Consider the following 15112-nt stretch of genomic DNA (forward strand, 5'->3'; position numbering starts at 1 on the left):
TAAGGATATTCATTTCACAAAAAGACTAAACACAAATTTTACTTGAAGAAATATTAGTCTCAAAGTAAAAAACATAGGCAGATGAGCTCCCCCTAAATATGTATATCTAAGTACTTAAATTACTTATAACATACACATAGTTCATTCAAGAATCTAGAGGAGTTTACCTTATATTTTGAGTTAAGGCACAAAGTAAATTTACAAAGGAAATACTTGTGCCAACAATGAACTTACAACCATAAGATCATGTAGATTAAGTTCATCTTCTATAGCCATCACAAAGTCCAAATCCTCTAGTATTTCTTTTACCTTATATAACTCACAAAGACACAAAATGTAAAATTCACAAAAAAAATGTAACTAGAGGTTTTAACAATTATCATCCTTCTTTTAAATGTCTCCTTGAACATCATTAATGAGATGATCTTTTGGATTCTTGATAAGCTATTGAATGAGGCACTTGTAGTGGAGGCTCTGTTCTAATTCATTTCTTCATCTCAATATACCTCCAACTTTCTGCAGATTTTGGAACTTTCGAATTTAGCCCAGAATGTGCGGTATACAAAGACCGAAGCTTCCAGATTCAATTCGGAATATCCAGGTTATACAAAAATCTTAGATGTTTCGGGTTTTCATGAGTCTTGATCTTTTCTTGATATTTTTTTGATGACCACAACCAAGTATTCATTGGCTTCATCACTCACAATACTTTTCTTTAGAGAGTATTATTAAACGTATTACTTTATAAGAATGTAGATATTTAAGCAAAAACTACCTAGCCAACTTTGAGTGTTCACAATCAAAAAATATTATGCATGACTCACACCTACACAAGGTTAAGGAGACTAAATATTTCAAAGTAGGTACTTATTACCGAGATGTCATTAGTTCTGATGTTAGATTAATAATCTTCATACTTGGCGCTCTTTCCACAAATGATGAGAAATACGATTTGAAAGGAAACTTGATATGAGATTTGCAATAAAATTCTTCTTAGGTGTGCCAAGTCTTCAATGTATCTCCAAGTGATACCCAAACAATATTGCATCCTTTAAGGTTAGTCACAAGAGACTTAGGCACCCAAATAGCCCTTACATTAACATGAGGTGAACTAATCACCTTAGCAACACAAGTATCACTCTTAACCTTTCGAGACAAATATTGATCATTATTGAATAAGTTAGGTTTAGGAGTGTTATCCTTGGGACAATTTTTATCAACATATCCATTTGCCCGAAAATTGTAGCAAAGTCGATTTTTGTTTCCTCAAAATCATTTCTTCCTCTTATCTTGCTTCTTGTTTTTCTTGTTGCCGGTTTGTCTATCACCTGATGACTTGAAAAGTTCTTCCTTCCTTTAAGGACATGATCTAATTTCATGCCTCCTCTCATTGCAACATAACACTTCCTTTTGTTGATTCTTGATTTCCTTCTTGGAAGTGTTACTTCATTATTAACTTTGCTAGGACAACTCGAGGCAAAATGTCCTGCATTGGTGCATTTGAAGCACTTGATGTGAGAAAAATTCTTCTCATTTTTTTCTTTCTTGCTCATCTTCTTTTTTTACTTTCTTCAAAGGGCAATCTCTCACATGGTGACCCTCTTTCTTGCACTTGAAGCAAGTGATGAGAGGTGGATGATAAAGTGATATCCTCTTAGACAAAGGAGGAAGTTATTTGGTGCTTTTCATGGTGTGATGATGAAGTAGAGCATTTCACAAATGACGTCTTCAGAAAAAGTTCTTCTTCATCATATTTGAGCTTGTCATATCTTTCTTTAAAAATAGTCCAGATGAGATGAGCATCTTCAAAAGGCAAGATAGATTCAACCATATCTATACTAAAAGCATTAAATAAAGTATTAGTGCCTTGAGCATTGAGATGTATGCATTTCTCTTCCTCTTCAACTGATAAGACTTTATCACTAGAAGGAGAAATGCTCACATCTACAACTCACTCTATTTGAGGACTCATGGCCCTAAAAATATTAAGTATGTGAGTACTCCACTCAAAGTAATTAGAACCATCTAATAGGAGTGACTCTATGTGCACTAATCCACTAGTTGACATCTTTAATCTCTAGACGATAAACCCTAAAAAGAGAGGCTTGGCTCTGATACCAATTGAAAGGACAATGATGTCACCTAGATGGGGTGATGGGCGTTTTTACAAAAATTTGTCTCATTTTACTGTTACCCTAAACTTGCAGCAGAAAATAAACTAAAAGATTTTTCATAAGTGAAAATTCTAAATATGCTAGGCTCAACTAGTGTACAATCACCCTAAATAAGTGTAAAAGTTACAATCCTATGGTAATAAAGATTATTCAAAACTAGCAAAAGATATGTAAGAAAACTCTAGTTGAAAATCCTAAAACACTATTCACCAGAGGTTCTGGGTTCAATTCAAAACCTCCGTGTTCAGATCTGATTATACAAGATCCAGACCTTCTGGGTTAAACCCAGAACTTCTGGGTTCAACAGAGAATAAACTCGAAACTGAAATTAAAGGACGCCTAATGAGTTCTAGCTCAAACCAAGTGAAGTTGTATGTTTCAAATGATGATTTCAAGTAATCTACGGAGAACCTACAATCAATTTCATAGGAGCAAGTAGATCGAGCAATATGCATAAATGTTGAGCAAGAACATAAGAACAAGGATACAAGAGAGAAGACACAAGATTTATTTTTTAAAGTTCGGACACCTCCTCTAGAGGTTCATACGTCTCCGTTGAGAGGCTTGGTCACACTTGAGACGGGTCTCTCTCAATCCTTTTCCTCTCTAAGCTCAGTCACACTTGAGCTTGGATTTCCACTCTTGATTTCTTCCCTTCAGGAGGCGAAATTGAAGCATTCACAAACTTTCTGCGGCACACCACAACCTTAGGTGCTCACTAGCGACGACTAGCCACTTAGGAGTTCAAAACTCCAAGAGTAGCAAACACGACGATGAACTTCTTACCGATAAACTCGAGTTCTTAAGATGAGAGTTAGCTCACTCGCACTCAATCTTTCAATCTCTCAACCCAACTCAGTTTTCTTCTCAAATCTCACACTAAAATGGAGTGGGGAGAAGTTCTTTTAGCTCTAGAAGATTTTTCTTTCATGCCCAAGCAGCAGCAAACAAGGGTGAGGTGAGGGCCTATTTATACCATTCTCCCAAAAACTAGCATTACATAGCTTTTTTACTGATCCGGAGTATCTAGGTCAACCCGAAATATCCGGATTGGCACTTGAATGCGTAACTGAGAATCCTGGTCAGAGTACAACTTGGAGGGTCTAGAAAACTACTAGAACTTAGAATCTCTAGGTCAACCTGGAGTATCCGAGTGAAACACTTAGACCCTAACAGATCACCCGGCTCGGAGTTAAACCCAGAGACTCCAGGTTGTAACAAACCACCCAGCTCGGAGCTAAACCTGGAGGCTCCGATCAACTCGAAGTATTCGGGTCAGTCCAGAATGTTCGAGTTCAGCACAGCTGACTCTTTAAAAACTGCGATAACTTTTGACCCCTATGTTCAATTTCGACGATTTTGAACTCTACGGAAAGCTTATTCATAGGGCTACACATCTCAATTGAAATCATGATCTCAAACACATAGGATCAAACTAGAAACACTCCAAAAACTAATTCAGATACTTTCACACTTTTTGCACCGGGTTTCTAAAGCAAACTCTCACTTTGGATTGATTAGAAACTCTTGAGTACTGAGACACAACAAATAGCTCTACGTTTCATCCCTCTTAATAGTACGGTATACCTATACTTAATTTCAAAGATAAAATATGTTTGAATCACATTGAACCTTTGAGTACCTTTAAGTACCGCTCCTTTCCTTCAAACTTAGAAGGTTGCCAACTTTTATATCGTCGTCACTCTATTTCTTCTTATTTCTTTATGTGATTGATGCAAATCACTCGTAAGTTCCCATAGCCTCCCATGATATTGGCGCAAAGCCTTCACTCGCTATTCACCATCGTCTTGGTCCTTCAGCGTCAAGCCATTTGCTTGCCCTTCACCATGGATGGTCCATCGCAGCCGAGTCTTGCTTACCCTTTACCGTCTTGCCATAGAAAAACCACTTTATATTTGACATCTTCAAAGAATTCACTTTATCATATATAGAGTCTACTCTTGTTCTTCACTCTTGGTTTATATGATTTCAATTCAACTTATGCCTTCTTATGGATCCTAACCTCAGCTCACTCTCAACCATAAACCACATGTGTTAGTCCATAAAACTCTATTAACAATGACATACTTTTAGTTACTTGATCTATATAAGTAATTTAGCATTCATGCTTATCGCTAATGTTTTATGAGTTTTTCTCTTCTCTTATGAGCATCACTAAAATCTCAATGACTTTAATGCAATTATTTCAACTTATTACAATTCTCAACGAATCCATACTTCATTATTTTTACATCTCCTATGAAATAACCTAATAACAATTCTCAACATAATTATTAGTTTATAGATATTATCATTAACTTACCCGAACATTACTAAGAGCTCATTCATCTTGATACATATCTATCATCTATGTATCAGCTATGAAACAACCTACTAACAAACTCAACATCGTTATTAATCCATAGATATTGTTATTAATTAACAAAACCACGTATAGAATCTAAATGCACTTTCAATAGACCCTATTAAAAAAACAGTCAGCAATTAGAAACACAAGACAATAAGTGGGTACTACAAGTAAAAAAAAAGAGCTATATACGCAGGAAATTTTGCATTCCCCCTTTCAGTCAGTCAAATTTAGCCTCATGAGATGTTCTGAGATATGGAGTGCATTTTTATGGGGAGCATTCTGAGATATGGACCCAGCCTTTTAACCATCATATGGACACAGTTTAGGAATTGGGCCTAAAGTGAGGATTGTCCCAACCGAAGTTCCAGAAAAGTCCTTGTTATCATTCCTCACGCAGAGAGCCAAGAACGCAGCCTACTAAACTGCAATATCATATTCCTCATAACCCCAGCATATAAGCAGAAAAACTTGCAAATATATTCACGAGGTTAGGGCACGAACAAAATCTACACCTCGAGAACCTCATGATCCCACAATGAGCAAGAGCTTCTAGGACAAAATAGCACCGGTACAATTAGACTGATGCTGCATGCTTCTCAAATACAACCACACTCACCAGTATTATCAGACAATTGGACCAATTCTCGGTGTCAAGTAATTTTTAGTCATTCCAAAGGTTTCTCAAACAATGTAGCTCGATGTGCCAACATCACACAACTTCAAGCTGATTTCCTAAATACTTAATGGAGTGGAAAATTTGCACCATTCACACACACAGAACAGTGAACAATTTTTCCAAAAATGTCAGTAAGCGTACATTCAGAAAACAATATTATCAAATTGTACTTGCATACGGATGATACCTGACGCTGATACAACATCATAAAGATAAAATACAGATGTGAGTAAACATACATTCAGAAAACAGTTACCCACATCGTTTTAAACCAGTTTCTCACTGGCATTGTGGGTCTCCACCCTTCTCATCACTGTTGGCGTCACCTTCACTTCCACGGCCAAGGTACCCTCCCCGCTTCAACATAGCTGATAAGATATCACATAAGTAAAATGAAAAACTAATTGTGCATTAAATAAGGCCAAATAGCTCTGGAAAGCAGGGGGTTGCAAAAATAGCCCGGGAGGCCCGGACACATCGCAGACGATTCTGTTAAGAGGCACGTTAAGGTCAACTACAGCAGAGTCTGCCTACAATATTTTTTGGACTACTGTACCACTAGAAACCCCCGGCAGATACTTATCCAGTGCTACAGTAGCAGTCCTGTTATAGAGGCTGGCAGTGGGCTCGAAGCGAGAGAAACACTGTGGTAGTACTGTACCAGTAATGTTCATATAGGTTAACAGTGGACTCGAATGGATAAAAAGAATACTGTTTACATATAGCAGTACTGTTCACAGAGGCTGACAGTGGATTTGGAGGGAGAAAAAGAGTACTGTTTACCGAGGCTGACAGTAGATACGGAGGGAAAAAAAATAGTAGAAGGAAGGAAATATGGTAACTATTGGAGATGAAAAAATAAGGAATGTTGTAATAATAATAGGGGATACTGTAATAGTATTTTTGAGAATGAAAATTTAAGGTAGCTGCTAGAGATGATTTAAGAGGAGATCGGGCAAGGGGCACACAGGTCATTTCCCACGTCAGCGGGGCCAGGTGACGCGGTAAATTAGTCAAAATGGCACAGGAGTCAGAATATTTTCTCTCCCGCAAACCTGAGCAAAACCGGTTTCCCAAGTGGCCAACGAACAGAGTGGAAAAGGTTAATTTTCGCTCCCGCAGACCTGAACAATACCGGTTTCCCCGCAACCCCTTCCGCCGCGAGCAGGGCGAAAGCCGCGAAACTGCCTCCCCAAATCGAACCAATTCTCCACCCGCTCCACCAGTTTCCCCTACCCCGATCGCAATGCCTCCCCGGGGTCAACCCCAACGTTCGCCGTGACCCGCACCGGAGAGATCTCGCGCGCTGAGACCGTGGCGCCGCGCAGCTGTGCTGTCTCACGCGCACCCACCCACCCCTCCAGTCCTCCACGCGCCCGATAAGACCGCGGCGCGCGGCCACCCCGCACCGACGCCCTGGAGCCAGCGCAGCAGGAGGCGGTCAAGCCGTCCCGGACCAACGGCCGCATCCGCTACCGCTCGCCCTCGGCGACCGATCTGCTCCCCGCCGACGACCTCGCAGCCGCCCCCTCCGATGCGGACGCCGCGGCGGCCTCGGCGGCGGCCGCCAGGATACGGCGATACTCAGCCGCAGGCGCGCGGCAGCAGCAGCAGACGGAGGCCGTGGCCGACCGCGTGCACCGCTACCGCGGGGTGCTGATGGTGGTGCTCGCGCCGGTGCTCCTTATCTCGTTCGTGCTGCTTCTCATGCAGCACACGCCGGCCTCCGCCTCAGGGGGTGGGCTCCTCGCTGGCGGCCGGAGGTGGGGGCCCCGGGCCGTTGACGACGGATCGACCAAGTACGCGGTGGTATTTGACGCCGGCAGCTCCGGTAGCCGCGTGCACGTGTATTGCTTCGACGGGAACCTGGATCTGGTGCCTATAGGCAAGGAGATCGAGCTGTTCAAGCAGGTGAATTGATTGGGCTTTCTTTTTTGGAGTGGCCTTCGAAATGAGATTATTGATATTTGCTGTTTGGTCTGCTACTATCTCAAGCCAGACTAAATATTGGTAACGCCAACGATAATCTGCACTGTAACAGCAATGGAAATTCGGTAACGCCAACTTAATCTCATAAGTACTCCTCTGACTATAAATGCTTGACGCATTCACTAAGATCTAATTAAAATTTTAAAACTTTGATCGTCAATAGCTTCTAAAATATTTAGTTTTGAAACATAAAAATCATATATATAGATTTATCTTGAGTTGGGGTTTGGCTCCTGGGTTGGGGTTTGAAAGGGTGGCGTACAATAGGGAGAGTAAGATTATGGTTACCATATCTACTACTCTAGATGCTGAGAAATCCAAAACCAATACCACACCACCACTCATCAAGAAGAAACTCATACTAGAATCCATCAAGAAGAAACATGCACCACAGTCCAAGCACGCTCCACAACCTAAGGTGACAGCCCCTGTGAGAGAGCCTAGAGTGATTGGTAGCTAAGCTCCCGCGAGACTTTACCTGAAGCACCCCGGGTTACCTCCAGTGCTCAAAACCATTATTATATCAGTCGTTAGATCAGTCGCTGGTAAATAAGAGTCTTACAATAGATGATACCACAATCATACAACACGAGGAGTCGTGAGAAGGATCTATCATCCCAAAAATACATAAAGGATTCCTGCAGCTAATAGAATTCACTCTATCAGAGAGCACAGAAGGAATAGCATGAAGGCATGCCACTCCACAGGCAACTCGGGGGTGGACGCAGCTGAGACCTACTCATCAGCCTCACCGTCATCAGCCTCACCGTCTACTTCGGTGAAGTCTGGATCGTCCTCTGAAAGCACAAGTAAGAATGAGTACAAACGTACTCAGCAAATCCCAACCCGCCCTATAGTAGGGATATAAATACATGCATATGATATTGGCAGGAATAAGCTGTAAGGTTAATCTTTACGGAAATGCCGAGTTTACACATGCAATGGTGTATTTTTCATAAGGCGGTTTTGTGAAAGCGTCATATCAATATTCTTAAATGAAGGGGGTTCGACCGTGGTGGAAAGTCACCAAGGCCCAAGTTTTAATGTTTTCGAACACTTCTTTCACGGCAACCCACGGCATAGCCAGACCTATTCTCCAAAAATGGGTCCACCTTGTGCACACACTCACCAAGGAAACACACGCAACCCAAGTTAGTTGCTGTGATCGAACCATAGCTCGTCCATAAGCGTGGACACGGCTATTTGAATAGTTTTATTTCTGCAGAGTGATACACTTTACCTACAAGCTGAGTTTAGCAACTATGGCCCCCACCTTGCAACCTGCGAAGCTCTCCTCAATTAGCAACTCGTTCTCAAGCTGCAAGTGAAAGGGGGGAGAGATATCATAGGTCCTGGCCCAATTCATAGCCCATTAGGACTGGCCGGCCCAATTCATAGCCCATTAGGACCGGCCGGCCCAAAATCCCGCTCGCGGGTACTGCTGGCGGGTGTGAACAGTACCACATATTGTAGTGGCGGCCGGGTTCACGCTGTTTCTTGGCCATTAAGTAGATTAGGGTTTTCCATTACTTTTCAAATTGTAATAGGTTACTTAAGAGCCAAAATAGCCCCTCTCTATATAGAGATAAACTATCAATAAAGAGATAAGTAAGAATTAGAAGGGAAACCCTTCTTGCCATCCAGTCACCTAGCCAACCCTCGCCTTCTCTCTCACGCTGCTACCTCCTTGCATCCAAACCCTAGCCACCATCCACCATAACTGCCGACGACCTCCATGGTCACCATCCCCCTTCTCTCCTCCCTCCAATAAACAACCACCATTACATCTAGCATGTCTGATTCTTCATTTTTTCTTCTTCCAGAAAAAACCAGGCCTGAGCGCTTATGCGAAGGATCCACAGGAGGCTGCTGAATCACTTGTTTCTCTTCTAGAGGAAGCTGAAAAAGTAGTTCCAGTAGAGTTGCGTGAGCAAACACCTGTCAGGGTTGGGGTGAGTGAAGGTTCCTGTGTTGCATTCTACGGTAGGAAGCTGAAGCGGCATCGGTTTTAGCTAATTTTTTTTCTAGTGAAAAAATGATGTTCCACTCCTTATGCAGGCCACTGCAGGTCTCAGAGCATTAGGAACTGAAAGGTCCGAAGAAATTTTGCAAGCGGTAAATATTCTCCTTGTGATAATCTGGCAGTAGCATGTCTTCAAGATTTGATCATGCCATCTTTTCTTTTGTAGTCTTATTTTGATATTTATAGTTGATATGTTTCTTATTCTCATTTAGTTTGTATTGCCTGATTTGCACTTGTTATTATTGAATACAAATTCTGCAGGTTAGGGATCTACTTCGTGACAAGAGTTCTTTCAAATCACAACCAGATTGGGTCACTGTTCTAGATGGATCTCAGGAAGGTGCATTCCAGTGGGTACTGTATTTTTCTAATTTATACATGTGCTTTGGAGCTTTATTTTTTCCTTTCTTTTTGCACTTTTAGAATTCTTAACATAGCATGGTTCTGTAGTTGGAGTTAATTTGTTCCTGTCTAACTTTTGACTTGGTAATGTCCATATACAAATTTTTGGCATTTTAAATTTGGAAGTAGAAAGGCTTGTCCATTCACTGTTCTTCTGCAACCTTCACACCAACAAGAAGCAACATGGACATCTTTTCTTTTCTTTTTGTAGGTTACCATCAATTATGTTTTGGGAAAATTAGGAAAGCCATACTCAAATACAGTTGGAGTTGTTGATTTAGGAGGTGGTTCAGTCCAAATGGCTTATGCTATCTCGGAGAAAGATGCAGCAAAGGCACCTGAAGTGGCAGATGGTGAAGATTCATATGTGAAGAAGCTGCTACTTAAAGGAACCACATACTATCTTTATGTTCACAGGTCTGCATCAAACATGTCATCACGGTCCTAAATTATTGGCTTTTTTCTACTGTTATTTTTCTGCCAATCCAATATACCAGTGATGTCTAAAACCTGTGATTAGTGTGGCTTGCTGGTGATATTTGTAGAAACAGTCCATAAACAATCTTCATGACATGGTTATGCTACTTCTAATATGAATGATCTAGAATTATATCATATTTGGAGTTTGGATCCCTACATCATACAAAACTGTAAAAACGTGGAACCTGCCATTATTTGGAACTTGCTACCAGGCATTAGCAACTTGGGTCGTTGAGCCCCAAGCATGGTTTAAGGGTTTTGTAATGTTAAAGAGTTAAATTGGTTCACTGATCATTGAGGAAAAAAACAATCATATTTAACATTCGTCATGTTCCAAGTGCGTTGCCTGGGAGGTCACTACATATGTCCTTCAAGGCTTCGACCGACGTCACTTCTTCCCCCTTTTAATCTGACATGGAACAGTTTCATTACCACATTGTGATGCACTACTGTTGGAACTAACATCTCGAGATTGCCTCCATCTACATAAGATGAGTTCTGTGTAAATATAGTATATTACTTGAAATATTGTTATCCACAGTTATTTGCATTATGGTTTGCTGGCGGCTAGAGCAGAGATCTTAAAAGCCAGTGAAGGCAATGATTACAACAACTGTATGTTGGAGGGACATCATGGTATGGTTGCTTGCTTCTTTAATCATCTAGGTCCAACATCTAAACCTTATATAACATTCCTCTTTGTATTTTTACAATTTGAAATGAACTTCCTATGTTTTTTAGTGAAACTAGATCAGCATTGAAAGGGCACATGGACATGGTCGTTTTGAAACAGAACCAAATGTAAAATAATAAAAATTTTCCTGAACTCTGTTCTATTCTATGCAGGGTTCATACCCTGTTCTGAAATAAGCATAAAGTCATATCCTGTTGATTTGCCTTCATAATTTTGTGTATCTAAATATTAGTCGAAGTATTTGCACTGTTCTGTATAATGGAGCTCTTTGATAAAAGCATGCTAGTTTATCAGCAGCTGATTCTTGCACTGTATAGATGTTCCAGTTATAGTACAGTGTCTTAAATGTGCTACTAATTGCAGGGAAATACAAATATGGTGATGATACATTTGAAGCATCAGGTTCATCTTCTGGTGCTAGTTATTCCAAGTGCAGGGCTCTTGCAGTGAGAGCTCTTAAAGTTGATGAACCAGCATGTACTCACATGAAATGCACATTTAGCGGTGTGTGGAACGGTGGTGGTGGAGATGGACAAAAGAATCTCTTTGTAGCATCATTTTTCTTTGATAGGGCTGCCGAGGCAAGTCTAATTGATAATTAAGCTTTCTGATCTGTCTGAAATGAATTGCTATTGGCTCACTAATCCTTGTCATGATTTGCATCTAATTGTCTCATTCTTTGCTCAGGCTGGTTTTGTGAACCCAAAAGCAGCAGTTGCTAAGGTTAAACCCTCAGATTTTGAAGAAGCTGCACGACGTGTTTGTAAATTGAATGTGAAGGATGCACAGGCAACCTACCCCGATGTCTCTGAGGAGAACATTCCATACCTTTGCATAGATCTTGTCTACCAGTACACATTACTCGTCGATGGATTTGGTATGGCTTGATACAAAGGAAAATATTACAATAACCCTATAACTTAGAATCTTATATGCATTTTCTTATTGTTTTTGTGTTTGTTATTTCAGGTGTGGATCCTTATCAAGACATTACCTTGGTAAAGAAAATACCTTATAGCAATTCGTTTGTCGAAGCAGCATGGCCCCTTGGTAGTGCCCTTGAGGTTGCATCTTCATCATAGGCTGAAACAGATTGGCAGTAACTTATTTTAAAAAAAGATCTCTCAACATTATAGTTTTGGCTTAGTTTACTGATCTGGAGTAGGGAGTTTAGATCCCGAGTTTGATGCTAGGGTTTTTCCTTGATTCACCATTTGTTCTCCATTTTTCATTCTATTTGTTTAGCTTCATACATATTAATGTATACATGAGGAGTATAGATTGGAGTTGTTCTGTGCCGGCATTTTCCCTTTTTCCTCACATTAAAAAAACAAACAAACCAGAGCCTTTGTCATTCATATTTACTTCGATGCTGATAGAGAAACCTATTACTCATTACCAAATATGTTTTGTGGATTGTTTAGTGCACTACAAGTAGAAGGACAAGGACGCAATTATGAATTTAGAACATCAGGGACCGGGATTTTATCTGGAGCTAGTTTCTGCAACCTTGGGTCCAACTGGATTATTTGTGTACTACAACTAGCGAGAAGCTTCTGCTTACCCGCATGCAGCTCTTCCTGACCACAACAGTTATTCTCAATTTCTCGAGGAACTAAGGCAGTAGCAGGGGCCGGGACGAGCAGCTGCTACGTGCTAGTGCGGCGCAGGCAGCTACCGCCTGCCAGCCCGTGGTGGATCACAGGCCGCGGCAATTCGGCGGCTCGCGAGCTGACGTCGAGCCGTAATGACGTCGCCTGCAGCTGAAGGTGCTAATGGTTTGGTTTCAGTTGGTTTCAACAGTTTGGGTTTTGTGGTTTGGGTTCATTTGGAGGGGTGGAAACGGGTGGACTTTGGGATAGGCGCGGTTTGCATCAGCTTCGCTCACGTTTCAGCTTGGATTGGTTTGGTGGCGGTTCAGCAACTGCCAGCCAGAAACGGGTCGAACCATGGAAAGGTAACTCTGTATGAGGACGTAGATATATGGGTTATCCTGTTAGTATATCTCTTTTACCTGATATCTATTCATTCATTGATTTTCACATATTTTATGATTTTTTCTCACTTATCTTTTCAGTGTGAATCTTAACGCAAATAAACGATACGGTAGCCCATATATCTGTAAGGGCTAGTAGAATTTTCCTTCCGTCAAACCCACAACGCTCCCTAACCTCGAAAAGTCTTCTACTTTGACCCTCACTGCCGCTCAACCTATTCGCGTTGCCATTGGTGCTCACCTCGCTCTCAATGCTGCAGCCACTCAACCTCTCCAGCTACAACATCTCGGGGCATGTTACTGGCAGGTGCTGGACCTCTCATCGAACACACTCACGGGCGACATCCCTGGTGCGCTCTCGGGGCTTGATCTACAGCTACTCAACTCCAACCACCTCACCAGTGCCATCCAGTGCTCCCTCTCCAGTTGCTAACCTCTCCACACTCTAGGTGCTCTGTGCTGGAAAATTACGATAAATTTTATGTCCAAACTTTATTAGGAGGAAAACTACACAAACTAAACTAGATGCAAACACTATAACCAACATGTCTATCATGTATTTCAGATCAAAAGCATATTTTCCATGAGTAAAAGTTATATGCGCAACTTACTCGTTGGGTTGATGAAGATGAGCTTTCGCGAGGGTGATCTGGTCGATATCGTGGAAGCTGCTTCTCAGACGTTGTCGAAGTCGAGGACATAGTCAAAGTCAAGGATGCCAACGAAGAAGAAGTCAAGGCAAGTCGCAGTCGTTGTAGCAGTCACCAAGCGGTCACGCACCTGATTGCTGCACCATACGCAGCATTGGTTTCGGAGATCCTGCTTTCCTTTCTCCTCGATGCATGCAGATCAGAAAGGACGACAAGTTTAGGTAGCAGACAAAACAATGCAACACATGAGAGAGAAGAGGACCAAGAAAATGAGGAGACAAAAATCAGCCAGCCGACTAGGACGTCTCTGGCTCTCAATGGCTAAAATCAGCAATAATGGCCCATCAAGAATGATAACCGGCACGATTATGGCACATTGAAAATGGCAGTTCCAATCTCATTAAAATGCCATTAACCCGAATAATAACTACCATATTACTACAAATCACAAGTCATACGATTTTCACACATAAAATACGCGAAATGCGTGCCCCCTCACTCTCTCTTCTTCACATGTGCTTTCATTTTAGACAAGGGAGAGACCCAACTATTTAAGCATGTCATGTTGGACTGTGAGAGGGTTTTTCTTTTTAAATTTATGTTTGATTTGAAGTTAAATTTGAATTTAAAGAAATTTCAAAGAAAAGACAAAAAAAAAAGAAAAGAGAAAAAATAAAGGAAGGGCTTCGGCCTCACAGCCGATGGGCCAATTCAAGGTCTATAAAAACTGAACAGCCCACCTACTGCTCAGTTGTATGCTTTTTACGGAGTATTTGATTTTTACCACTCTGTCATTTGAGAGTGTAATTTTGTCATCCGGTTCACTTTCATAAACTCAAGGAGGCCTATTTATCAATCTCAGCGGGGAATTACTACTCTGATAGAGTGACAAAAAAAAATTAAATATTCCGCCTTTCACCCTCGGCTGCTTCTGGAAGGGAGAGGAGGAGAGGCAGCGGTGGCTCACGCCTGCCTGCCTGCCCTAGCTATGCATGATTTGGTCGTCCCGATGGCGGCTGGCCTCCCTAGGGGCTTGGATGCAGGCTATATTTGGGGCCTCTCTCTCTCCCTCCCTCTAGGGCATATCTGTAATCTTTGTCTTTTTCCCCATCTACCACCTCCTCCTACACCTTTGTTCTCCGGCGATTTCAACCGGCGGACTGCCTGCGATTCTGTTTGACGGACTTTTGGTCGCTTGTTTGATCGGATTGGGTGCCATCTCGGCTCTTCACCATCGCGGGTGCGTGGTGCGCTTCTGTTCGGCTTTGTCGTGGTGGTCGCCGCGCCTTGGTCCTATCGTCTCAATGGTCAGTCGCTTGCGGTGCGTCATGGACGTGCTACTGCTGGTCTTTTTGGGAGCTTTCGGTGTTCTTTGCTGTCTCTATCCATGCCTTCACGTGCGCTGTTGCAGGTTGAAGCTGAGCCCGTTTGTGGTCTTGGCCGGGGGTGGTATTGCGGATTCACATTCTGCTTGTTGTGACAGTGCACGCGTGTGCTCTCTATTCGCAGTGATCGTGTGCTTGTTGTGTAGTTGATGTGTTCGACGGTGTCCTCATTGGTCCAGAGCTAGGACCTTTCTCTATTGCGACTCTTTCTGTTCCTTAGCATAAAGGAGGTGTTTCTGTTTTCTAGGATAGCATATTGGTGTGTTTTGCCA

General features: G+C 41.9%; 1 protein-coding gene across 3 annotated transcripts; it reads left to right on the plus strand.

The window, feature by feature from the left end:
• The first annotated feature begins 6284 nt into the window (after positions 1-6284).
• On the plus strand, positions 6285-12165 carry LOC133916181 (probable apyrase 1). Of its 3 annotated transcripts, none has more exons than XM_062359738.1 (9): positions 6285-7132; positions 9034-9162; positions 9269-9325; positions 9495-9587; positions 9847-10052; positions 10657-10781; positions 11173-11390; positions 11497-11686; positions 11779-12107. In XM_062359738.1, exons 1-9 carry the CDS (start codon positions 6881-6883, stop codon positions 11889-11891), a joined length of 1383 nt encoding a protein of 460 aa, XP_062215722.1. In that variant the 5' UTR covers positions 6285-6880; the 3' UTR covers positions 11892-12107. The 3 variants fall into 3 exon arrangements, with proteins under 3 accessions (XP_062215722.1, XP_062215724.1, XP_062215723.1); XM_062359739.1 differs by having other exon boundaries at positions 6286-7132; positions 10657-10751; XM_062359740.1 differs by lacking the exon at positions 9034-9162 and having other exon boundaries at positions 11779-12165.
• The last annotated feature ends 2947 nt before the right edge of the window (positions 12166-15112 follow it).

Source organism: Phragmites australis, chromosome 4 (genome assembly GCF_958298935.1).
Source record: "Phragmites australis chromosome 4, lpPhrAust1.1, whole genome shotgun sequence".
Lineage (NCBI taxonomy): Eukaryota > Viridiplantae > Streptophyta > Magnoliopsida > Poales > Poaceae > Phragmites > Phragmites australis.